Raw genomic sequence first — 27180 nt, 5'->3', positions numbered from 1 at the left:
GATGCTTCAGGATTGTAGCAAAAGGTGTGGCAACATCAGGGAAGATCATGATGATGTTACAAATTACTCTGTTTAATTATTTTTGGCAGCTCATAAAATGCGCAAATCATGTTTGCAGACAGAAGATGGATGAAGTCATTCTTGTTTTATTAAACTGCCATGGAAATATGAGATACAAGTAAATCAGTAGGCCTTCAACATGATATCCTGCTGGTAAAGTCTCAGACAAAGCGTTTATTACTCCCTGTGCATTTCCAAGAGAGTGGATAAGGGTGGTCATTATGAATTACATTGTATTCCTCCTGTCTGAAAGCACTTACGTCCATGTCAGAATAGCTGTCAATGGTTTGTGCTTTTTCAGAGATCATTGTGAAGTAGGGGATATTAGCTATGGTAGATCTGGGTAGAATAACATGCCTCCGCAAGGTGTGGATCCTCTTAGGCAATATCCCTGCTTCCTCTTTTTCTCTCTCGTCCTCCCAACACCCATTAAGGCTTTCCAATTTAATTGCAAATTAACCTTGTGTTGCCATTGATGTTACTGAGGAGAACATCCTGTGGAGATTTCATCAGAAACAAGGACAACTGGAGCTGGCATCTTCAAATCCTATGACTGGAATGGACCTATCGCTAAGCCACGCCCCCTTTGAATGAATGAATGAATGAATGAATGAATGAATGAATGAATGGTCTTTATTGTCATTGCTATAGTACAGGTACCAAACAACGAAATTTGGGAGGGGTGGCTCCCCTGGGGCTAGGAAAGAAACTAAAAAAAACTAAAAAAACAAGAAGGGAAAGGAGCTGGTTTACATAAATAAAGGCTATGTACACTATCCACTATACTATACTGTACAGATAAAACGACGAGGGTTGTCATATTGCACATAGTGTTATTGCACATTCATTTAAAGTGTCGCAGTTTGCAGGCTTGAAATGTGCCTCAGCACTACACCTGATTTTTTCAATCCAGCAGCTGCCATCAATCCGTCCAGACTGTCCAGGGCCCAGAACCTAGGTCTTTGCTGTGTTCAGGGCCTGGATGGCCCTGGGGTAGAAGCTGAGCTTCAGTCTGTTTGTCCTTGCGGCCATGGTCCTGTACCGCCTTTTCGAGGGCAGCCGGGCAAAGTGTTCGTACCCAGGGTGGGATGGGTCTCTGGAGATCTTGGACAAACAAACAACGCTTCATGGACAGTGACTGAATGACCGACCGTGACTGAATGACATTCAATGACTTACAATGGGGGGAGTTGGCAAATTTCTGATTTGATTTCTGATTTACCACAGCAAGTAATAGACATGTTTTTTTTTTTAAAGATGACAACAATATTTCGTCTAGAAGCTTTGTTGTTTGTCAGAGTTTTCTGCCTGTAGTGACTTTTGCTGTGATATGATTGGACAATTTCTATTTTGGGGTGTGGCTTAGCGATAGGTCCAATAGCACTGTATCTCTCCATTCTCCACACATTGTTCCCCAATCACAGCAGAGGTACAAGCTTCTAACGTAAGCATTTAGTTAACAACGTGACCCGATCGTTTCCTCCCAGCGCACCGGCAAGAAGTCAAACATTTCCTTTGAGCGTTGCTCAGCACCGGATCAAAGGGAATTAGTCAACAATCGAAACTTGAATCAATACATTTCATAGCGTGTTCCATAAGCAGCCTAGTCAAGTAGCTGGCGTCTCAGTCCAAAATGCTAATGCTGACGTATGACTTGTCTGGGGCATGAGGGATGGAGAGACCAATACGCAAGTGTCTTTGTTAATGTGTCTGTCTGCGCGCCACATGCTTTATCAAGTATTCAACTAGTGTCAGACGGAGGGGAGGAGAAATGAGGTCCCGGTGGTGAGAGCATGGCAAGACAAGAGCACAGAAATCACCCTGAGACAGACTCTCAGTGTAATTAGCACTCGTTATCCGTCCATGAATTATTTCTTTGCAGTGACACGCTTCAGTGCCTCTTGAGTCGGCTCTTGTCTGAGGAATGTCTGCATGTTAAGGGGCTGGAAATAGACTAGGGGAGTCATATCTTCCAAATGTCAGGCCTTCCAGCATGGTGGAGCCTTTTCTTCACTGCAGTAATTAGAAGCGGTCAGAAACCTCTGTCACTCTCTGTGTCGGAGAGGCTTCTTTATGTTTGCGCTGGCAGCCATGACAAGGTCACATCCGAATGCTAATGACTCATCACTGGTGTACGTGTACGATATACGTGATTATTTTAAAAATATATTTTATTTGGTACATTCACTGAAGAGTGATATATCGGATACTGACCAAACACCTTGGTAGATTATGCATGTATTGTGGTCTGAAGATATAGTTTAGTATTCAGAGCATGTACAGTACTGTCCTCACAGTAACACTGTTGTGATTCTGTTGTGAAATGAGTGCAAATGAGAATCCTGCGGTCAGGTGTATGTGTGTCTGTGTGTATGTGTGTTTGTGTGTGTGTGTGCGCATGCGCGCCGTGCACGTGTACACTTGCGTACATGCTTGCAATTCCCGGTAGGGGGATGCTGGATTGACTAGATGGATGTGTCCTGTTAGATTTAGCTCTCCTCTTTTGAGTTATGCCAGTGTTAGACTGAGACTGAGGAGTTGGCCAGACTCCTCCACTCCTCCTCCCCCTGTGTTCTCTGGCTGAGAGGTTCCCCTTCATGGACTGGAGATTGACTGCCCTGTCTCGGGCCCGGACCATAAACTCCCGGGATGCTCCTTTTGGGAGGGGGGGTTATTTGTTAAACTCCCTTTACAGAAATGTTGGAGTTGGATGGGGAACATACCAGAAGAACCTCGTTTAATAGCCTGACTGCGAGTTGTAAATGTCTCCCTGGTTTTATCTCAGCTGTATATTTGATCTCAAGTACCTCCTGTGATCTGAACAAAAATACTATTTTGTGTGTGCTCATGCTCCACCCCCTATAGTGAGCTTGTGTGTTTACTGTAGCTTACAGGTTAACGCTGTGGTGTGTGACTGGATGTGCGATTTATGTCCTTTGTTTGTTATGTGTGTGTGTCTGACTGTATGATCGGTTGATTGGAGGTCATGTTTTCATTGTTTTCCTCACTGTGGGTCAAGAGTGTGCAAGAGGGAGCTTTGTGTTACGTGTCTGTGTGTTTGTTTATTTCTCTGGGTTTGTTTATCTGTCTCTCTGTCTGTGTGTATCCATGTGTGCTACAGTGTGCGTGTGCGTGTGCGCGTGCGTGTTATTGTGTGAACCCAGGTTCCTTGAAAATGTAACATTAACCCCTCTCCAGTTGTGTGGGGAATTGGTGTTGCCTTCCTTGGGGAGTCGATTCAGAGGAGGGTTGCCTAGCCATCCTGCAGAGGGAATGCCAATTAGGCCTAGAGACGGGAGCCATGACTTCACCTAACTGCACGGCTCCTCGGTCCTTGTTAGAGCAGGCCAGTGTTTAAAATGTTCATACCGCGATTGCAACGGCGGTCTACTTCAATGCCACTGTTAACGAGGTGTGAGGTTCTGCTGAAAAACCAAGATGGTGGTGTGTGACGAGAGCTGTCCAGAATGATCACAAAAATAAAAATGAGAGAGAGAATGGTTTGGGATGATGTGCCTTCAGCTTGCCTTATCAGATCTACAGGAACAATCATGTTTATTATAGCAGCTCATTATCGCAGCTCACAAATGTGGAAACAGTTTAAATATCAAGGGATTTTTCATGCGAAAGCGGGATTGAGACAGAAAGGTAGCCTACTGTAGGCTATGTAGGACAGCAGAAGACATCTGACAGCCCACAGTTTATGACGAATCCGCTCATCTTTCTCCACTCCGGCCATTGTAATTCACAGCCATTTCCAGCCCTTGAAACACTCCCTTTGAAAGAGAGATCATTCTGTGTATAAATAATTGAACCGCTCCTATAGTAGATGACACATTCCCACAGTGACCGGAATAAAGAGGCTCAAAGGAACCAGGCTAGCCATGAGGAGAGATCAGGCTACTTTACGTATTACGTTGCACATCTGTGTCTTTTGTTTTTTTTGGCACATTACCCGTAATTGTCTGGATAAAACATTATGTTTTGTCATCAAATAAAGTGATTGCGATATTCCGTGGTGTCGCCAATGTCCATACAGTGCACATCAACTCCTAAACTAACCCTGAAATACTTAATGGGATTCCTCTCAAGTAGGCCTAATGTTAACATGAAGCAAAGGTGATACTGAATTAAACAGGCTATGCACTACACTACAACATGGGCTACGAATAGTAACCGGCGTCGCATAAACTGTGTAAGGATTTTTTTATTTTTATGTTTTAAACATGTTCGTCCCCTTGAAAATGCCTTGATTTTTAAACATTTTTCTCTTCAAATTCATTACAATAAAACAATTTAAATTACAATATACAATTAATATCATCTCACAAATTGGGCGTTCATTAGAATACCTAGTGGTATTATTGCTGAGGTGAAATACAAACAAATAAAATGTGTGGAAAATGCCGATTGGCTTGACCTCCGCAATATCACTTTGCAACCATTAACTTTGTTACACACTGACCTACTGTCAATTGTGTTTTCTTTAGTCCTCTCCAAGCTCACATACTCTCTCACATCTCTCTCTCTCTCTCTCTCTCTCTCTCTCTCTCTCTCTCTCTCTCTCTCTCTCTCTCTCTCTCTCTCTCTCTCTCTCTCTCTCCCTCTCAGTCTTATATGTACATTTAATGTGCGTCTCTGCAGATTGACACTGGAAGAGGAGATTCTTTCCAAGCATCTCTCACAGTTGTATCTTTGTGGGGGTAAACTCACTGTTTGCTAAGCACAGCAGAGGAGTGACAGATCTCAGCAGGTGGATTCACAACGAGGGGTTCTCATATGTTTCGACGCACGCACGCACGCACACACTCACACACACGCACACACATACACTTGTCCTTTCAGTGCCCCATTCAAAGCAATCTAACACATCGCTGGTTTCTACATGTACAGTATGTATTATTTGCACTGCCTTCATGGTCAAGGTAGAGTATGTCTTTGTTGCAAGGTTACAGGGGTGTTAATGTTGATGTGTGGTTACATAGATAGGACCTCCACATGCTCCTCAAGGAAAGCATTCAATCACTGTTTTCCATAGAGAATACCCCATTCAATAAAATATAGTAGTGTGACAACATCATTATCAACATACAGTAACCAGACTACCCACCCCTCCTGAACTGAGCCCTTTTTGATGCTAAGGTCAACATGTTACGGGGGTATGTAGCACTTCAGAAGAACTCCCTCCATGTCATAATGTAAGAGGCTTAAGGCAGGCTTAATGACACTAGCTTCTCTGTCGTTTTAATAGCCTGTCAATCAGTTGAGGAAGGAACGAACAAGGATCATGAGGTAAATAGGGCAAACTGCGACGTCAGGCACTCAGCCAGCCTCCTGGCGAATACAGAAATAGTACTGCCCTTTTTTTTTAATATGAATATGTTGATGGCTTTAATTTCTAACTTTACTCACACACCGCCCCTAAAGATCCACTAGAGCTACTTTGAAAGTGTCTCTCCACCTCTTTCGAGCATGCTGAACTTCCCCTGAACCTTGGCAGAGTAAATCTGGCACAATGAGCTCTCTCTGCGGCTCTCCCCTTCTTACGTGTCAGAGGAAGGGTATTTAAGAGGTACGAGGGAGGTAGTGTGACTTCAGAGTGAAGATATGGAGGGGATGGAAGATGTCTGACAGGGAGAGGGGACATGAATGGGACGAGAGAGAGCTCATGCTGTTAATACACTTCCTTACACTGTGCTAGGGACATACATGAAATGGAAACGACGTACAGTAGAGTAGAGTGAAGCCTCTTCTCTCTGTCAGACATGACAGTAGAGGCTTACCGTGAGGTTAACGTGGTTAACACATGCACTGCGTTGTGTTATGTCACATGAGTCTATCTTCACAACGGTGATAGTGATTGCCATTGTCTTCATTAGGGGCCAGCCTGTATTCAGCATGCGTACATTTATTATCTCTGTTATATTGATATTAATTCTCATGGTTACAGACGTTGTCACTGGCAGGACGCACTGCTTGTCTACAGTTTGCAACACCCCGGGGAATTAAAGCAAACATATGTGAGTGAGACTTCATTAGTCTGCAATAGTGATTGCATTAATAATAGATGGCGTCAGTAAACATAATTTCTCTTCGTTCCCTTGTAGTGTTCGAAAGTGTAATCTGACACATCGTGTAGCATTATGGGGAGAAAGGAAGGAGACACGATCCAATTACGAACTAAAAAGACAAACAAAAGCATGCCTCCTCAGACGCTAACTATTTTGTAGGTGATTATTTGATCATGTCTGAGTCAGGTGTTGTTTTTATGTATAGGCACGACGTTTGTGTTCCCCTGGGTATTATTCAATTATTCTTCCATGCATCACAAGACCCGCAAATGCCAGAGATTACTGTCAGCGCAAAGTGAATGATGAGGAGATTCATGGCTGGTCTTTAGAGAGAACAGGCAGCAATTTCAAATGTTCAAGCCGATAATCTAATATCTATGGAACCTCTCTGCGTCTTCTCACAATAATGAGACCCTCACCTTCCACAATATCATATTAGTGAGAGAAGCTTAACAATACCTCAAGGCAAGTTGTTTTTTTTGGTTCTTCAGTATTTTCACTGCAGTAGAGTCACTGCTGGGCTATAGCCCCCGCCACAGTCATGTCCTGTACTGCCATGCCTGTACGCTGGTAAAGTGGAACCTCAATGGAGACAGTGACATGACGATAATGCATTTGGCTGTCAAACTTGATCCCACCATAATCATATTGATATTCTTACCGTAGAACGAACACTTAAAACTCACTATGAGTGTAGCATTTAAATTAATAGATAGAGAGAGAGAGAGAGAGAGTGGGGGGTGTGCATTAGAGATAGATATTATGTTGTACTCTCTCTGGAAGCTGAGCTACACTGAGATGACTGTGCTGCAATAGAGTTATGTCCCTAAGGGGTTGAATAACTCAAAACAACAGCCCTTTTGAAGCTTTCTTACCTATGCCGGTTATTTCCGTCTCTCTCTGGCTTTTATCTCCCATTCTGTTTATATCTTGTTTTCTGTTATGTTCTCTCAAGGAAGATTGAGTGAACTCCTACTCCAGTTCAGCTACAGGACTCAGGAATTGGTGGAGGTAGTGAACAAAAAGAGACCAAATTGTGGTTGTGACTGCGACAGACAAGACGGTAGAGTGAGCTGCCTCTACGTACCCAGATGACCATGAGTACTGTTACTACTACAGGCCTGCTGTACCTTTGGAAAGTGCTCTACCTTGACCTTTCATTCAAAGCTTTGAATGAACTGTCACAAGGCCAACCATGCGTTTTCAATCTCACTCGATATGCTATGAATGTCCATACATCACAAACTAATGAATGTAAACACACCTGGGGACACTTGACATTGTCATGATCTACGGACTAATGATCGCAAGGTTGGCAGATCGGCGGTTCGAGCCACATGTCGAAGTGTCCTTGGGCAAGACACTGAACCCCAAATTGCTCCCAATGAGCGGGCCGGTGCCTTGCATGGTAGCTTGCCGCCGCCATTGATGTGTGAATGTGTGTGTGAATGGGTGAACGAGAGGCCATTGTAAAGCGCTTTGGAATAAGGCGCTATATACTTTATAAGTCAGTCCATTTGCCATTTAAATGAAACGGCACAGCAGTGCCACACAGGGTTCAGCTAGCTGGTAAAACAAACTGTTTCAAAGTGGCCCATTGTCATAATAACCACTGTCTCTGATTTAGACTCAAATTATTTTCCTTTGAGGTTGCACAGTAGCCTGGAGTTACACACAAACACACTATTTTGGGGAGTATTGCCAAAAAAGACCTGCAATAAAACTGCCACACACACGCACACACACACACACACGCACGCACGCACACACACAAACAAACAGCAGGCTGCAGCTCACACTGTTTAGCTGTATTGATTGTTAGGACTGAGCTGCAGGCATAGGGATGCATGCAGAGTGAGATGAATCATCCTGGAGTGATGGCTCTGATAAGCTTCTGGGCGGGGGGAGGAGAGAGGGGGAGACGGGGGACGGGGATGTATGTCACTCACTCTTTTTTAAAGAGCCTAGTGGCGTGAGACTGGCCAGAGAATGGCCAAGATCCAGTCAACATGAATTACAGCCTTTTGTAGTTTTCTCAGGGGTGCAGTATAGTACCTTTAAAGAGGGATCAACAAATTGTTGTTGACATCAGCCCTCTGTACAGGCTGTGTGTGTATCCATGTGTGCTACAGTAGTGTGTGTGCGTGTGTGCGTGCGTGTGTGGGTACATAAACCTGTAGTTTGTTGCATTTATGATCATTGTTGGTCCATATGTCTTTTGGTGGTTTATCATCTGATGGTGATTTTACTGGCTTTTTATCTGTCCAGCCCTGCTGCTAAATGCTTTGGCTAATGGGTCACCCATCAGTGGACACTGCCTAGTGATGCTAGGTCATACTAATACAGTCCCCACAAAGAGTTCAGTGTAAAGGATGTCCTCTAGGTTATTTTGATGTTCCTTGGAATTACCACTGCTCATCTCATGCCTCTGAGAATGTCATGTTTTATGGCCAAAGAGAGAATCGCCAGCTTTCCAACTTTTATTGGCTCGAAAATGTGTAGCAGTTAATTCGATGCCTTCACGGAGAGCGGAGCTTTGGTGAATCCGACACACAGAATTGTTCCATTCGACTATAATTATTCTCTCTGCATGCATGGTTGTATCCCGTAAGATTGATGAGGCTAGATAAATACAACGTAATACCCTGGTAACACAGTCCTCCATTACGGCATGCATGCCTCCCGTTCGCACGCACAATAGCACACGATAAGGTAAACAATCCCCTTTCGCAAAGGGAATGATGTTTTTTTAATCTACGTAAGTGGCAATAGAGCATACTTCCATGGTATTATGAGGTATTAATAGAGGGGTTCCTCTTCAACACACTGATAGCCAGAGACTGCTGCCTCCTGATACAGTATGGCATGGGTGAGTCTGTGAATCGAGAGACACAGCAATGTCCTTTAAAGACAACAGCAATCTGGACAGGAAATACAGGTAAGAACCCGATACAAAGCCAGTCTTCATCCTCTTGTTCGGAAAACAATTGAGTACACAAGGTTAGTGTGTATACCCTCTGTAGGTACCGTAAGTACCAACGATTCCAGCCACTGCAACATCAAAACAGTATTGCAGGTTGTGAAAGTGAGTACCACTCATCCAATTCCATCATCTCACCCACATCTGATCTCTTCCGTTCCAAACTGAATGTGAAATTGTATAACCTTTGCTTTTGTTAACACTTGTTTTACAATCTGAACAGCTCCATGGATACCAAAGCGGATGTAGAATGAGCTCTCCTGTACTTTCTGTGATTATAACTCAACTCATCTCTCTCTCTTTGTGTTTGTGTGCAGGAAAAGAAGAACACGTCGCGACCTTCAAAGGATCGGAATTCTTCTGCTACGACTTGTCATTGAACCCGATTCAGAGCAGCAGCGACGAAATCACGCTGTCATTCAGAACACTGCAGAGGAACGGACTGATGCTGCACACGGGGAAATCGGCAGACTACGTCAACCTGGCCCTGAAAAACGGGGCGGTCTCGCTTGTCATTAATTTGGGGTCCGGAGCCTTTGAAGCTCTGGTGGAGCCGGTCAATGGGAAATTTAATGACAATGATTGGCATGATGTCAAAGTAACAAGGAATCTACGTCAGGTAACAGTACAGAGGGTGATGCAGGAAGTTATTTGAGATCAAGTTATTAAATGCAGTTATTGCACTCAAATTCTGAGCGTTTTCCAATATACACTGGAGTAATTATGATAATGATTCAATCTGGAGTGAAAGATAAAACAGTGCTACATTTGAGCAGGGGCATATCTAGGCCTTTTTTAGGTTCAAATATAAGATATTAGATATTCATATTATTCAGATATTATCAGTTCATGGTTTGAGCGAGCACAGATATAGTCATTACTCTTTGAACCATGTCTTTTCAACCATATCCAAACCTTTGAACACAAACATAATATAGGCTTTGTTCAGACCCACAGATCTTTAACAATAATTTTGTACATGTTTCAGCCTGGCAGCTTTGCTCTCTGTAGTGAGATACTAGTGCACACTAGTTGCTGCTCCTAAAAAAACACTAGGAAAATCCAATTCTACTACACATGGCAGCGTGTGGATCTCTCTGAATTCTCAATTTCTTTCACTTCGATCCAGCACTGGGCTGCATTTTTTTGTATGCGCATATACTACCTATCTCTAGTCTCTGTTATCTATCGAATGTTTTTGGTTGTGACTACATTTCGATATTGTAAAGCTTGGCTCTTCAACTATTGGAACTTTTTGGGAATCAGTCCATTGTCATTGACCACTTGTGCTCAGACTGATCTCTCACTGAAATGACCACTTTAAAAAATGTGCTAATAAAAAAACAAAAAACAGAACAAAACTATTTTAGACAGTAAAGTTTCTTAAGATTACAGCAAATATTCTGGTTCAACTTAAATATATTGATTGGAAAGAAAACACAGTTTATGGAAAACGTTTATTTTTCATCAATTATATTATGAAGGTGGAAATATTATGTCACATAAACAACTATGGTACATATGGTACTGTATGCTCAATCCAAAATTACAACCGACTGATTTCAGCTTTGCCACAAAATTAGAAGAGGAAAATGTGGAGAAGGTAAGGATTTTATTTGTCTACATTAAAATTACAAATGGCTGAAAAAGATTAGCATAAACAGATGAGTATACTAGTTTCATTTAAGAGAAATATATACATATTTTTCTGACGTTCCTATCCAATGGCATCAGGTTTATGAAGTCACTGTTATGAAACATCAACATTGTATTCACAGAAAATTCACTTAGCATTTAAATGACTGTATCCAATTATTGCAACCAAAAGAATGCTCACCATATGGGGCATTGAACAACTGCCAGTATGCAGATTCTGTTTCTGCAGAAACCGAAGCAATAGATCATCAATGTCATATCTATATCTAAAACTATATCAGTTTAAATGAAAACATAGGTTATACATACATTTGTTACATTAACATGTACAAACAAATACAACAAAAAAGTACTTAGGTCCTCCGATGACGACCACGCAAAAAAGCACAAGTGGAGTTTTATAACATGATTCTAGCACCATGGTAACATTCATACCATGATTAATACAGGTCCTCGGTAACTATAGAATACAAGTGTACTGCAGCTTTCCCTAGATTTGTTCCTGCTCAGATGGTACAGTAGGGGACTGTTTCTTTTGAAATATCACACCAATGGTTTAAAAAAGAATTATACTTTCATAATACATTTGAAATTGAATTGAATTGTGAAATGTAAGAGTACGTAATGAGAGTGCATGCTCAGTGGGGGGGGGGGGAGTCCGATCTCCATCCTCCTCATTCTGTGTCAGGGTCTTCTTTGCTTTGTGTCATTGCAGTAAAGTGATCCTAAAGTTCATCAATATGACCAACAGGAGGTACAGTACTGTATGAGAGCTGACACGTTCCCAACGGTTGGGATTTACTCACAATCCAAACCTGGTCTAGTACAACAATAAAGAAACAAAAATGATATATACAAATCCAAAGTAATAAAGCAAAAACAATTGACTTCCGTTTAAAGAAGGTCGTCTGATTGGCTTTAGGCGTCCTCTCTTATGAACCATTGATGTCTGTGAGTCATCAGGGGCGGGGGGTGTTGGTTCTGGGTCCTGGGCAGTCCGGTCTCATGTTGGACATGGTGCAGACGTACCATGGTGATCTTAGGGAGTAACAGATTCAGTGCTAGCACCACATGTCCAGTGTTCCTGTTAGTTCCTTTACTCTGCTTTTTTTTCTTTCTTGTGGAACTTATTTTGCCCTTTTTTCTCCTCTATGTTACTAACATGCTTTGAAAAACAAACAAACAAACTAACATGTCATTCATGGAATGTGTCATTCTACTAACCGATCTCTTTTTTTGACGTCTAACAAAAAACAAGCAATGTACTAACCTGGGTAGTGACCATCATCTCTTTTTTGAGTAACGATCGTTATTCTGTTCACAGTTTTTAATTTCCTTTCTCCCCCCTTTTCCACAAAGCACTCAGGCATTGGACACGCTATGGTAAACAAACTACATTGTTCGGTAGATATTATTCTAATTGTTTCTTAGTTTGGGTTTGCCGTGTGTTTTTTTCCTTTCTTTCTTTTTACCGTAGACGTCATTAACAAAAAAAGGGGAACTGCGGTTGGTACTCTTCTGCTTACTTTTTCGACTCCTTTTTATTTTCTATTCATCCGTTGGTTTCACCTTCCTTATTTTACCTGTTTCCTGTCCAATTCTGTTTGACCCACCCTTTTAGGAGCATCGTTTCGAGTCTTTTGCATCAAGCAGTGGTTTACCAGGAGGACCTTCTCCTGTCTAGCTGGCCTGATGCTCTGTGGCTCAGCCAGTTCTATTCCCATTCACTCTGCATGGCATGCACTCTGAATGCACGCTGCAAATCCCACACACAGCCCCATTCGTCCATGAGAGTCCAGCCGTGTTTGTCATTGGTGGTGTGCTTTTATTGTCCCTCGTCCTTTTTGTCCACAATCCAACGCTTCTGCATGCACCCGACACAATGCCTAGTGTCGACTGTCGACCACAAATCTATTTTTCTTAACTTTTCTAACAACCTTGGGGAAACATTCTTTTTGATGCATGCAAAAAGAAAACACAAAGGCATGTTTTTTTTGTTCTCTGGAAAACCTATTTATGTCTCATTAACCAATGCTAAACTGTGGTTGCGCTGCTAACTGCTTGTGCTTTGTATCTAATCCAGTAGCACGCTGTTCTTTTATCTTTGTTTTGTAGAAAACAAACTGCTTATTCGTACTAATATGTATCCTAGAAAAAAACTAACCTAGATAACATTACTAACACCATTTTTGTGTCTGCTAAACTACTTTTGAGTTGCAATAGGGGCAATACTAACACACTAGTCTGGGCAATCCGTTAACTCCCTAATTATATGAGCGTTCCTTTGGGGGCCAACAGTCTTCAAACTAATCTTAAACTGGACAAAATAAAAAAAAACAAGAAAAAAAAAACAAAGACAAAATAAAACTAAAACAGACATGAAAATGGGTTTCAGACCAGTATCTGTAGAAAACACTACCATAGGCTCACAGAGGGGAAAAAGCAAAAAGCCGGACTGCAGCTTATAGGTTACCTGAGTATAGCGTGTCCTTTCCCTGTGCTTTGTTGTCTAGGTAACAATATCCGTGGATGGGATTCTGACCACCACAGGATATACACAAGAAGACTACACCATGCTAGGCTCCGACGACTTTTTCTATGTTGGAGGCAGTCCTAGCACAGCCGACCTGCCTGGATCTCCAGTTAGCAACAACTTTATGGGTTGTCTTATGGAGGTAAAGACCACCTCTCTGTGCACTCAGAGGGTCGTAAGAGTACATTACTGGCTACATCTAGGGACTATAAAAATAGACCTGTGCTTCCACTGTCGCTTACACACACACAGACACACACACACACACACACACACACACGCACACGCACACACACACACACACACACACACACAGACACACACACACACACACACACACACACACACGCACGCACACGCACACACACACACACACACACACACACACACACAGACACAGACACAGACACACACACACACACACACACACACACACACACACACACACACACACACCCCTAGACCCCTTTCTCGGTGTGAGATTGACCACATGTACAAGCTCTGCCAGGTGCACATCAAAGCAGACCTCTGATGCTGGAGATCAGGCTGTTGAATTTCCATGAGGAGGTCCAACACTCCACACACATCACTGTCATACCTCAGGGGGACATCCCTGATAGGAGACTTCTGTTTGCAGAACTTAAGGCAGTTTTCAATCAATTGAAAAAAATAAAATCGATTCCAAAATCTTTCACTGACACTGTACACATATGATATACTCTATATGATGAAAGGTGGAGATGGGTTCACCCTTACCTGTTGAAAATACACTATGTGCTTGTACTCTAGAGGGTTCACATGAAACACTGAAAGTCAAGGATATCATGTTTAAAACATTTACGTAGATGATGAAATTCAACTGACACATAATCTAAACCTACTATACATGCCCGCCACTATATCGTCATATGGACAATGTCAGTTTAGCATATCTCAACCCAAGCATATTCATGCCTATTTCTAGAATTCCATATTTTTGTAGGTCATCTCTGCTTACTGAAAATACATTGAGATAGATGGAAATGTAGGGATGTGCAAAACCCCAATATAGGACGAGAAGGAAGAGAAGATCATAAAACACTGACATGGGATAGTGTTCTCATGTTCCTTGTTCCTTTTTGCCTTTTACTATTATATTTTAACGCATGCCACATTAAATTTGCATTGGGTGTTTAATGGGGATGCTGACCCCTAATAAATATTTCAAACAGGATCTCTTCATTTATCTTTTAATTCCCAATGTTATTTCTCCTCTCTCCTCATCTCTTTCCCCTACGTCTCTCTTTTCTGTAGCTTTCCTTCCCCCTTTGGTGTCCTACATTTCTTCCCTCACCTCCAGCAGAGAATCGTGTCCTCACTGAACCTCACAGAAAGTTCTGAGGCGACTCTGGTTAATGAGCAAGCAGGGTGCATACCACATGTCCACGCTCCATCTCTAGCTCGTTAGGGCTCAGCTCGTTAAGAGGCCTGCCTAAGTTAAAGGCATTCTCTGAGGTGCTGGTGCTGAGGAGACAAAAGGAACAGAGATTATTGGTGAGAACATAGCCATCTGCCCCTCTCTGTGCTACCCTCCGTACAGTGTTTGTCTGCTCCGCCACAGGAGGGCGCTCAATGATCCTTTGTGTGCCTTTTGTACATTTCTTCCGGAGATAATCTATGTCGCAGTTCAGCCTAGAGTTATTGATTGATTGTTGATGTCTGGCTTGCTCCCTGTATGGAATACAGGGGAGGTGATCTCATTTGTTGTTGTTAAACAGTGTTGAAAGCATCTCCAAATGTAGCCTACGCGGTGTCCTTGAGTTTTTAATTCATAGAACCCCTACTTGGACAGTACAATAGTAAGACATAGTCATCATCAAGCGTATCGATGCCGTGCTAGCTCAGCTGCTTCTAGAAACAGGCCTTGTTATACTGTTATAGCACTGTGAGCCAAGATGACAACCTCTCTGCATCAGCCTGCCCTGTCTGCTTGATGAAACATACTGTACGTCTAGTCATGTCAGTCTGGCTCTGTACACAGTGTTCTGAGGAGGAGGACATACCAGTATGAGCAGTGGTCATGTCGTAAAGGGCCATAGTCGTCGTCTGATTGATGACATGTGCCCGTGGTCACATTCCATGTGTGCCATGTTGCAGTACATGTCTGCAGGTCCCCCAGTCCAGGGCCTGTTCTAATGATAAAACACTGATGCAGTAATAGATGTCACTGCAACCTAGCTTGATGACAAATTAGTGCAGCAGCGGTTCTCCTGTGACTGGGGGAGAGAGAGCGGGAGGGAGGGCCATTGCTCAGGCCAATGCTCCTTGGACACTAAAAGGTGCCCTTTGAATCGATCACCTTTTATTGGAAGTACCGGTATCTGCTGTGCTTCCATTCCTGCGTGACCAAAGCCTCTCTGTCGTCCGCAGGCTCCTTGGCTCCCCTCCAGAGATAGCAGAGTCTCCGCGGACTCTGCCAAGAGATTCATATCGAACACGTTTTGTTTTTTCCCCCCGATAGTTTTTTTTTAAGGGATCTTCAAGGGATCTTTTAAAAAGAGAAGCTAGACAATTGCACCTGGCGCTATTGCGGATTTGTGAATGCCTTTTTTTCCAAGCTAGTTTTTGATACTGTTGTGTCTTGAGAGGAGATAAGCTGATGATAAAGATGAAGAAAACAGAACAGAACTATTGTTGATCAGTTCAGGCTAGATGTGTTTTCCTCTCATCTTCCTGTCTAATCATGTCGGTTTTCCTCTCCTTCTGACGTCTCATCACGGTGCTGACTACTGAGCGATATGTCACATCCTATGTAGAGATAATAGTCATTACAAGCTTGTCTAATTCTGATGCGCTGCTGTGTATTTATCACACCCACAGATGACTACCGCAGTTATGGTTCACCGAAAGACACGTGGCTCCGTGCTGCTAATCCTATAGAATGTGTGCCTGTTTTCAGACAAATGCCAAGCATGACAGCAGAGCAAAGGAAACACGTATTGTTTTCCACCATTGTGACCCAACTAATTTGGCCTTTGGAGCACAGGCCTGGAAGCAGAGACGTGTCATGTTCATAACTATTTGTTATGAAGACAGGTAGCCATGTTTTGCAGTTATGAGGTGACTCCTCCTCACCTGATACTAGTACATCTGGCAGATGGAGGTACAATTAGTGGAGCTAGAGGAGTGAGAGAGTGTCTGTCTGCTCTCTCTTTTCTCTCTCTCTCTCTCTCTATCTCTCTCTCTGTGTCTCTCTCTGTGTCTCTCTCTGTGTCTCTCTCTCTCTCTCTCTCTCTCTCTCTCTCTCTCTCTCTCTCTCTCTGTCTGCACCCCTGGGGGTCCGTTCAGTATGCCCCCTGCAGCGTCCTGCCTAGTAGTGTCAGCGGCTAGTGAGCTATTGACACATTTTCAGCAGTTGGAACTGCAGTGCTCATCATGACAGCGATCGCATCATGCACACAACACATTATAATTGTGTTAACAAAGACACCGGCACCTGAGAAAGGTGATATTGATTGGTGTTACATAAAGCCCTGTAACACCAAGGTGTGGAAGCTTGTGCATTCTCCAGGGAAGACATTTGGCATTTAAAGGAAACAAAAAAGAGAAATCTCTAGTCCAAACCACGACAGAGGAGAATAGTTCACATACTGTGTTATGTCTAGTGTTGGTGCAAACTCTTGTGCTCTTGTTAATTGCGTATACTGCGTCAGATGTGTTAGAACATGGTAATATCACATTTTCTCTCCACAATCTGTCTGTTTTTTTTCTTCTTCACTTTGCTGTGCATTGTTGTTTCCACAGTACTGTACAGCATATGTTATAGTATTTACAGATGCCCCTATAGATTATGTCATTAGTGAAACACATTAACAATGACCACTTATGCAAGGTCTGGGCTCAGCTCTTAACAGTCTTAATACTCAATAAAAACAAATCAACTCAGCAGTGGTTAAGAATAATGCACTCTGTGCAGTCCGAGGAGCCCTTTACTTTATCTGGAAGGCTACCCAACGTGCACTTCATTCTCCTCTCACTATAGAAAACATGCCAAAATGCAAAGTGGATTACTGTCCGTATACCCTCATAGAACTTAGGCACAGGTCTGAGAATTGAAACACAGTTGGCCAAAACAACAAGTGATTAGGTAGGCAGATTGTCCTGGCACTACTGTATGATAATACTTGACCTAATAGACATCTTTTATAGCCGTTGATTCTTGAACAACGGTACCATATCAGAGCCCGTTGAGCTTGCTTTACTCCATAGTTTGTAAGGAATATAATTACAAAAACAATTAAACAACTATCTGTTTATATAGATGGATAATAGGGTTAACACTTTAATTTTGGTCAGTCCTGGCATCCCATGACATTGAGAGTGGTTACATTTCTCCAGCCCCGTCCCTCACCTGTTTACCAAAAGGATGGCGGTGAGACCACTTTGTTGATGTTTGATATCTAGGATGTTTTTGAATGCTATTCATGTCTTTGTTTTTAGTATGATGCACTCATACAGTTGTCGCTGCCCTCTCTCAGCATGACTGACAGCTCCAGAGCTTATGGTGCCTCTGGGGTCAGTGAGCTTTAAAAAAACGCTTTTGAAACATCTCAATCACAAACCTTACATGACTTATGGAGGCAATGGAGTTGTCTGTGATAACACAGGGTGGTCATTAGAGGTTTGCAGTACTGAGGAAATCTACTGTACTGTATCTCTTCCTTTAAAATGCCCTTCTGTATGTGCAGTTGAAGTGCCTATCCAAAACAAGAATGAATGAATGAATGAATGAATGAATGAATGAATGAATTGTTGAAGGCATTGTTCCTAATGGCTAGAGGCCCCTAAAGGCTGTGTGTGTGTGGGGGGGGGGGGGCTGCTTGATTAATGTAGATGTTTTGAGATGGGCGTTGAGAGGCCCATCCATCATCTGCAGTGTTAGTTTTAATCAAAGGTTCCAGCAGAGGCCTTGATCAGCGTTTTTAAGCACACCTGCAATGTGTTCAAGCTGTTAGGTCTCATCACTCTCCATCTCATCACCTCCCACACCCAGTGCCACCCCGAGAGATGGAGCTGGATCAGCTGTACATCATATCCCAGTCAGAATTCAAACGTTTATCGAAAAACATTGTAGTATTGACCAGTTTTTATATGCAATATGTTTATTCTTGGTACAGTACATGTATGCCCTACAGTATATTTGTGCCCACCATGTGGTTGCCGAACTCCATAAAGGCCTAAGGTTGACAGTCAGGGACAGGCGAGCAGATGTGAGTGACATTCTGTCTCATCAGGGAGTGACAAGAGCTCGGCACACACAGGCACAAAGGGCTGACGATTCTTGCTTTATAGTTAACACTGCTGACATGTCCCAGGGGAACGAGTAGTCAGTTGTCATCGTTACATATCGCTTTATTTTCTAACTGATATTTATTCTTAAACTCAAGACAAGAATGGGCATATTTTAGGATGTCATGAATGGTATGTTTTCCCTAAAGTTCAAGGTATCAGTATTCTTAAAACTCAATTAGCAAAACTGTACTTAATACATCAAATCTATACTTCAATTCCTCCTCCAACTATTGTGAGAGATTGAGTTCTGCAAACAGAATTTTCATTCACACACAGAGTCAGCTACTTCCAAACATGATATCTAACAGTATGTATGCACTGTGGAATTCACTCTGTCTTCCATCCCCTCGCCAACCAGGTTGTGTACAAAAACAACGACGTGAGGCTAGAGCTCTCCCGGCTGGCCAAACACGGGGATCCCAAGATGAGGGTGCACGGCGTAGTGGCCTTCAAGTGTGAGAACGTGGCCACGCTGGACCCCATCACTTTCGAGACGCCGGAGTCGTTCATCATGCTCAACAAATGGAACGCCAAGAAAACGGGTTCCATCTCCTTCGACTTCCGCACCACGGAGCCCAACGGCCTGCTCCTCTTCAGCCACGGTAAACCCAAGCAGGCGAATCCGAAGGATTCAAAGGGCCCTCAGATGCTCAAGGTGGACTTCTTTGCCATTGAGATGCTGGACGGCCATCTGTACCTGCTGCTGGACATGGGCTCCGGCACCACCAAGACCAAGGCGGTCAACAAGAAGGTCAACGACGGGGAGTGGTACCACGTGGACTTCCAGAGAGACGGCAGATCAGGTACAGTTCTCTTTTATTTATTTTTATTTTTTTATATTATTATTATTTATTTTTTACATGAACATAGAACAAAGAACAGACAGGTCATCATGGGTATCGCATTTCAAATGTCCTCAATAGTTTGCTTTGTGTCACAGGATACTTTGTCCATATGTTGTCCATTAGTCCTAATAGGTTCAGGGAATATCTCCAGTATCACTCTCAGTCCATCTTGTTACAGTTCTCTTTTTAAACGATTAACATGATTAAATCGATTATAGAATGTGGGTTTCCTCTGTCAGGGGGGGGTCCACTGTAGACATTGAATCACCTGGTGAGAATCGTCTTCTAACTTCATCTCCAAGTGTTGCCCTGCTTGTGATGGATATAGGTTCTGTCCTCTCAGTGGCTCTCACTCGTTTGCCATCTCAGTACAGTAGTACAGTAGTCCTGTTCCATCTCCCACTGCGCGTCCTTGGAGCCCCAGAGTTACAGTGCTGTGGTCCTTGTTGATCTAAGCAGCAATTTGTTAGCGTGTGCTCGCAGCCAAGGCCCCGCAATGTCATGGCACGAATTAGATACGCCCCCCGACCGTGTTCTCTACTCCCATCTCCAGGAGTGGGAATTAGATTAACTGTTTCATTACCCCCTGAAGCGACGCAGGGCGAGCGACGGAAATAGAGATGTACACATCACTCAAACAGCAATAAAGCCCATTCACTTACTGTATTAAGGCTTTACCGTGATTGTTTTCCTAGTACAGGAATATGAGAAGCGCCTATTGTAGAATTGAATTTAAATGTGTACTTCAAATCCTCTTTAATTCAGAACAAGTGCTCTCTGTTGGTTTTATGGTCGCATTTATTGTTGTGCATTTAGCTTCATAAAAGCATCTTGTGTGTGTCTCCCAATTAGAATAAATCTGTAGTGATCTTACATGTCAAACAATGTTGAATGGAACATAGTATAGAATAGAATAAAATAGAATAGAACCTAATTGTCCACTACAGAATGGAAAATAGGCTATAGGTCATTTCTTCATGCATAGCCTGGTCTACTGTATACAGTTCACCTACAGTATATGTAGTGCAGTTAATAAAATTGTATTATGTACATGATAACAGGTTTCATAACAATATTATCAGTGTTTTATAACTGGCTATGCCTTTTTAATAAACTGTGTGATGAATTACAAAAAGGGCAGTTTTATAACTTAGAACGTTCTTCATCCGTCTGGCATTTCTTTTTGGGGGTGTGGGGGGGGGGACACTATTCCAAACATAATTCATAATTTCAGCAGTCAATCAAAGAAAAAATGTTCCACCCTTAATGCCACATAACATTGCCGTTGGCTTAGCACAAGCTACCACCCGTCAATCGGAAACTCTGCTACACCCCCCCCCCCACCCCCCCTACCCATTACAACACAGATCGACCAAAACAAATCTCACTATTGTCACATCTCTATTCACGAACATCAGTCATCATTTGGCTCAGTCTGCTGAACATTATTGAATGTGTCACTGTCACCATGATTACTTCAATGTTCCTCTCATTGCAGTAGTAGTCATTGCAACATACTTTGTATTTGCGGCAATATGGAATTAGTTTCACAATAGTGTCCTATTCGTCACCCAAAATATCTGACTCTGCCTCTCTCACCAAGAATTGAACTTTTTCTATCTGTGGGCTTTGTGTAGAAGAACATTTTGATACTGTCATGACTGGCTAATGTAGAGCTACCTAGCTAGCTGGCTTTGTCGTAAGTTTGAAACAACTTGTAGTTTAAACACCAATTGTACACAGTTTGCTCAACACTGTATTGCTGTTTAGTAACTTAATCTATTTTCATTATGCAGCAGGCCAGTAGTCTTGCTGTTGCTTCTTATTGGGTTATGTTTTGTTAAAAGTGAATGCCATCATTGTCATTACTGTAGTATAGAACATGAATAAACGTGATTTATTTCTTTATGACTACTTATTATGGATCATGCAATGTTGGATCACTTTACTTTATGTAGCCTACCCTATAAACATGCATTCCTGTTCATAATTGCTTCACTTGGAGTGCCTTAATTTAGGCTAGGTGTTATACTGTAGGTGTACATTAATCACATCGTCAGTTGGCAATTGGTAACCCATTAATAAATTCCATTTTTGGCATTTAGCAGACGCCTTATTCCAAAGCGACTTACAATCAATACATTTGAATACTAAGCAAGTGAATCATCAATTCACCAGTCGTAGCAGGAAGAATAATCCAGCTCAGGCCCGGGGCCATTGGCAGTCTCTGTGATAGAAGGAAAAATCGTCTTCTATCTTCTAAACATTTTTTATATAGACACTGGAGAAACAGAGAAACAGTACAAGGGGAGCAATAGCAGTTTTAGGGGGGACAGTAAAGGGGAAAAGCGGGTGTCTTCAGGAGATGCAGTGCTGGGGGGCAGTAGATGTCTCAGGAGGAGCAGTTAAGGTGTAACCTGAAGAGATGGGTCTTGTAAATACATGTTGGTAAGTCATTTATAAATGATCACAGTGTCACATGTTGTCATTTACAAATGTTGATATCTCAATAATAATATGTTGAACTCATTAATAAAGGGTTAATGGCGTGACATGTCATCAGTTATACATGTAGGTACCTCTTGTTATGATCAGATGTTTTCTCCATTAATACACATGATAGCATGACTTAATTATCAATGTGGTCTCAAGGATACCAAACCAGCTCAGAGCACTAACCGCACGCACCTCAGTGAACACAGAGGAAGAGTACGTAGAGGATAGATACATCAACAAATACATCTGTGAACCTGCGCGGTGAACATGTTTAAATGAGGAACATGTTCTCAAGGACACAGGAAGTGTGGGCCATGGTTACAACAACATTGTGAGAGCAGTACTGTACTTTGGGAGACATGTTACACTGTATATAAAGATGTGTTGAACCAGTGCAACCATTGCAAATCATTTTGCATGATTTCACATCAGGGTCAGTTTTTTAAAATATCTATACTGAACTATTTGTAGATGGTTTATAATTGAATAATACTATAAGTGATTTATTAACTAATTATAAACCACAATGTGACCTTAATGTAAAGTGTTACCGCACATACTGTTGATAGATACTCCTTATACTCCCTGTATTTAGTTATATACCCCCACTCCCTTGTTCTCACTCACTCTCTCAGTCTCACTTGCACCGCTCTCTGCCTGTTCTGCCCAAGTTTCCATAGAAACGAGGGAAGGTTTCTCACAGGACTGAGACAGTTACTGCACAATGCAATGCTGAGCTGCGCACTAATGACATTTTTCTGAATCACTTTTTTTTCCTCTTGTTTTTTTTTTGTTTACGCCTCGGCACCATCATTCGAGGAAACTCAGAAGGAGGTACAGGAGAAGGAAGGAGAGGTTTTATGGCTCTGTTGTGTCCATGAACTCTGTTTAGTTAAAACAAGAACATGTTCCAGCCACGTAAAAACATACCAGTTCATAAAGTTCATTTATTATACTTAATTGTGAATAATTATTCTGAATTGCTTTTTTTTACAAATATATATATAATTTATTGATGGCGTCTTTAGATTTGTTTTTGCATACATGTCATAATGCTTTTTTCATTCAGGGCTAGGGGTAATTAAGACATGTAAGAGAAGAGGCAGTTGCAACTAAATGAATCTGCTTATAATCTAAATACATCTTAATAACCAGTAATTGTGCTGGACACTGTTGTATTGTGTGCAGGATGTAGTCATCTGTGGACTGTACATGGAAGCATTTGCATGTGGATGCACCCAGTGATTTCTCTTTATGAAGATACTTCATGTTAATAACTATGACACTGTGTGCAATATGACGTTAATGATCCTGCCCTAGTCGTCTTAAATCATACTTTTGAGAGGTTTCTTTGGCCTCCTGTACAAACAATAAAAAACAACTTTGTGTTTGTACCCATATATATTTTTGGGGTGGTTGTGAAGGTAACCTGTAGGAGGTGATTATTATCTCCTCCTAGGTTGGCTCTGTAATATATGCCCTGCTCCTGTAACTACATCTGACACCATTGTCATTCTTAAAGACTACACATACACATACTTAACACTTAATCAGCCGTGAGTAAAATAAATGTTTATATCTTTGCACTCTATCAAATTTCAGGACCCTCCTTTCATGACTTTTCCTAGATATGTGCGTTCTATCACCCAGTATCCTTACATTTTCAAAATCAGATCAGGATAAGCTAATATACGTTTTTCTGTGTAGGAAGCAGGCTAATTTACAAGCGACCAACTAGTGGTCGTTGTGTAAATAGTGTGTCTCAGTGTAAATAGCAGCTTCGCATTGTAAAGACTATGGTCATTTGACCCCCGAGGCAGCTCTTATAGTAGGTAAAAAGGCACGGCTGTTCTAGTGTTAAACAGAGACAAGCCTTTCCTGCAGGGCACTATGTTGTTGTTTTCGGTGGTGGCAAAGTGCAGGGTTGTTCACCCCCAGAGCCCCTTGGCTACCTTTTAAATAATTAATCAAATGAAAGTAATGTTAACAAATAATAAAATAAACACACCAGTACACACAGGAGTGAGTGAGTCTCGAAGCATATGGCGCACTGGGCTTTTCATATTTGTCTCAGATGTTTTATTAATACACAGTGCCGTACACGTCTCTGCAAAAGTGCAACAAAAGCAGCCAGCCATAATTAGCTGTATGCTCCATCCTCCATCAGCAGAGCTTACTTCAGTCAGAGTCCTGTGGGAGGATGATGACAACGCTGGAGATCCATTTAAAAGCCAGGAGTCCCACCCCAATCTATGTTATTTCTTGCTCATCCCAATGGGTGTGTGTGTGGGGAGTTTGGGCTCAGTGGTGGTGGTGGTGTGTGGGGGGCGGTTCGCCTCTGCGTGAAAGATGTTGAAAGACTCTTTTAAAGTGAGGGCAGCTTGGCTAGGAGTGCCCTTGGTCCCTCATCAGAGGCGTTACATGGAGTCTGCCACATTGAACCACCCCCGTCAGGACACCCTCACATGCCCACCTACACATACTTCAATCACATTGAGGTCATGTTCTCTCACATGAAAATCCGAATCATGACCCAGAGCAAGTGGATGAGATTGCAACATTGTTGCATGAATTATTTCTCTGATTTGCGTTCTCACAGCCCTTTATGTAAACAAAGTAACATACGCCAATCGGAGCAATCGAAGCACGCAATCGAAGCAACAGACGTGGTAGTTGATTGGTCCGAAAAATTGAGAGGGAATTCAACAGACACGAATGATGGACCCACAACAACGTATGGCGTTCGCCAAACTGGCGCTTCTTTTTGGTTTTTGGGGCCAGATAATGGCAAATCAAGATCAATAGATCTTGAGATCAAGAGCACCGTTGATCTAGATCAAGAGATTTAGCCATATCGCCCTAACTGGATTGTGGTAATACCCCCCCCCCCCCCATCTTACATGTTGTGTTGTGGAGTGGGGTTGGCGTCCCAGCCTGCTGATGGACAGTGTGTGGGGTTATGAGCAGTGTGTGAGGCCAGAAGATGAGTGATGCTGGACCGGTGATGCTAGACCACACCACAGCGTGTCTCAACAGTCACATCAAACCACAGGCAGCAGAGCGGCAGGCATGTTGGACTAGTTAGAGCTCAAGCTTGACATTTTAGTGTTGCTTATTTTCCTGGCATTGATTCCCCATATTCCAAATGGGTATGAAAAAGGTGTATCTACTGATTTTAAAGGCCGTTAAAATAGACTGAGAGTAAATTATGTTTCTGTAGACACTACAGAAAGTTAAAAAAAAGCTTGACAGTTTAACAAACACCTCCAATAGGAAGAAGAAAATGCCAGGATATACTGTTGACACAACTATTTGATCTGATCGATTTCAACAATGACGACGATGACGATGACTACAATGATGACGATGACAACGGTGATGATGACGATCATCATCACATCATTATTTTCTATCATCATCATCATCACCTTCATTATCATCATCATAGTTATAATCTAGTCTTCATCATTTTTATCTTTTCCTCTCTTTCTTCAGCTGTCTCTGATTTCTTTATCTGCCCTTTTCTCTTATCTGATGTTATCTACTACTCCCTAATCTACTCCTTCCTCTTTATCTGTATGTTCCCATCATGTTCTTTATTTTATATCCTTCTGTTCTCTGTTTTTCACATCCCTTTCAGCCTTGAATCATTCTCTAGCTATATGTAAATCTATGTGTGTGTTATGTTATTCATGTCACCGCAGTAGTGATAGTACCTCTCCCCATGGGAGTGTATAGTGCCTTCTGACGTGAACATAGCTTGACTTTGTTTACGGACCTCCTAACATAACTGTGACAAGTGAGAGGAGCACTCAAGAGCAGACGCCCGAGATGCTGACATCCCGCTCTTATCCTCAACCGACATCAATTAAGTCAGACATGCTCACACACGACAGCACACCATGATGCATTTAACCATGTTCACACCTGCCAAGGTTTGATGGGTAACATAGTATCTGGACCTCTACCGTGTGCTGGTGTGGTGGCTAAAGCCATTGCAATGGCTGAATGTCATGTCAAACATCATTTCATTATCACATGGTTTTATTTTCACACAATTCCATTACTGACCTCCTTCCTCTTTTAACTCTGTCAGGGTCCTAAATTATTGTCCACTGTCTCACTATGCAGTCGACTACTCTACAATCGGTGTGCTGTACTTTGAGGGAACTTTCCCCGCTAATGAGTTTGATGTAGTGTCCTCGTTAGCCATAACCTGAAGGGAGATGTTTTGGCTGCGACTCTGAAGGCCGTTTGCCAATTGTGCAATTCTTGGAAGTCCTAGCAGCAGCTGTGGCTGGAGAGAGTGGGGGCAGGTGGGTGGTCTGAGGAAGGTTCTGGAACAGATGCCTGGGGCCGAGACCCTGAGAAAGGAGCAGGAAAGTGGTTGAGGGGCCAGGTTAATCACTGTGTACAGGCTCCTTAGCTGTCTCTCCCAGGCAGCAGGGTGCTGGGCTGCCTCACCTTGGCTTCACACCGCCACGCGAAGGGACACTAGCTAATACACTTACCATTTTGGATTGTCCTTTTAAGTACATCTTAATTGCCCTTTAGCTACAGGTTCTGAATACCCATAAAACTATTTAAACCCGATAAGCACTTGACTTGACTTCTATTTGTACGGTATTATGTTATGTTAAATGCGTTAATCTACTGTATGTCATATCCAGGAAACATATTACTGTTTTGTTTTATTGAGTTACAAACAATTTGTGCCAGCCCTGCTGAAAATCCATGTCTGGTTTGCGACATGTGTTTGCAAACAATTTGGGTACATGAATAAGTATGGTCTTATCGTGAGCACAAGCAGTTACGGTCCTACAGTTTACCCCAAGGCAGTGAGCTCCCAGTATACTAGCTCACGTCTACCACAGCTCATGTAGGTAGCTCATCATGTCAACCACGATGTCCATCTGTCACTCAAAAAAGCAAATTATTACAGTACGGCAAATTAATGATCTTACTATGACATTTCTCTCCTTCCCCATAATTCCCTCTCTCCCTCTCCCTCTCCTCCTTTTCTCTGTCCCTCGGTGGTTCTCAGGCAGTAGCCCGGTGGCTGTTCAGATCTATGGTATAGATTACTGTGCGAAGACACGGGCAGCTTAGGCAGCCGCCATTAATTAAAGATCCACAATGCTGCCGCGCTCAAATTAACGGATCCATACACAAATTAATCACCAGACCTGAGTTCCTCAGTACGGCCTC

General features: G+C 42.5%; 1 protein-coding gene across 29 annotated transcripts in view; it reads left to right on the top strand.

Annotated features, from left to right (window-relative positions):
- LOC308160526 (neurexin-1a) overlaps nt 1–27180 on the top strand; it is a gene marked incomplete at its 5' end in the record, with an annotated part of 306372 nt that overhangs the window by 88180 nt on the left and 191012 nt on the right. For 18 of the 29 annotated variants that reach the window (XM_080534442.1, XM_080534462.1, XM_080534444.1 and 15 more), the window contains 4 exons: nt 9429–9730; nt 12127–12150; nt 13281–13442; nt 18990–19434. In XM_080534442.1, coding sequence (XP_080390568.1) covers nt 9429–9730; nt 12127–12150; nt 13281–13442; nt 18990–19434 — 933 coding nt within the window. Of the gene's footprint in view, nt 1–9428; nt 9731–12126; nt 12172–13280; nt 13443–18989; nt 19435–27180 lie in introns of all 29 variants that reach the window. The other 11 variants (XM_080534460.1, XM_080534459.1, XM_080534457.1 and 8 more) reach the window with 2 other exon arrangements.

This window comes from Nansenia antarctica, assembly GCF_963989245.1.
Source record: "Nansenia antarctica genome assembly, chromosome: 1".
Taxonomy (NCBI): Eukaryota; Metazoa; Chordata; class Actinopteri; order Argentiniformes; family Microstomatidae; genus Nansenia; species Nansenia antarctica.
The sequence above is the reverse complement of the archived record's forward strand: the minus strand, read 5'-3'. Positions and strand labels throughout refer to the sequence as shown.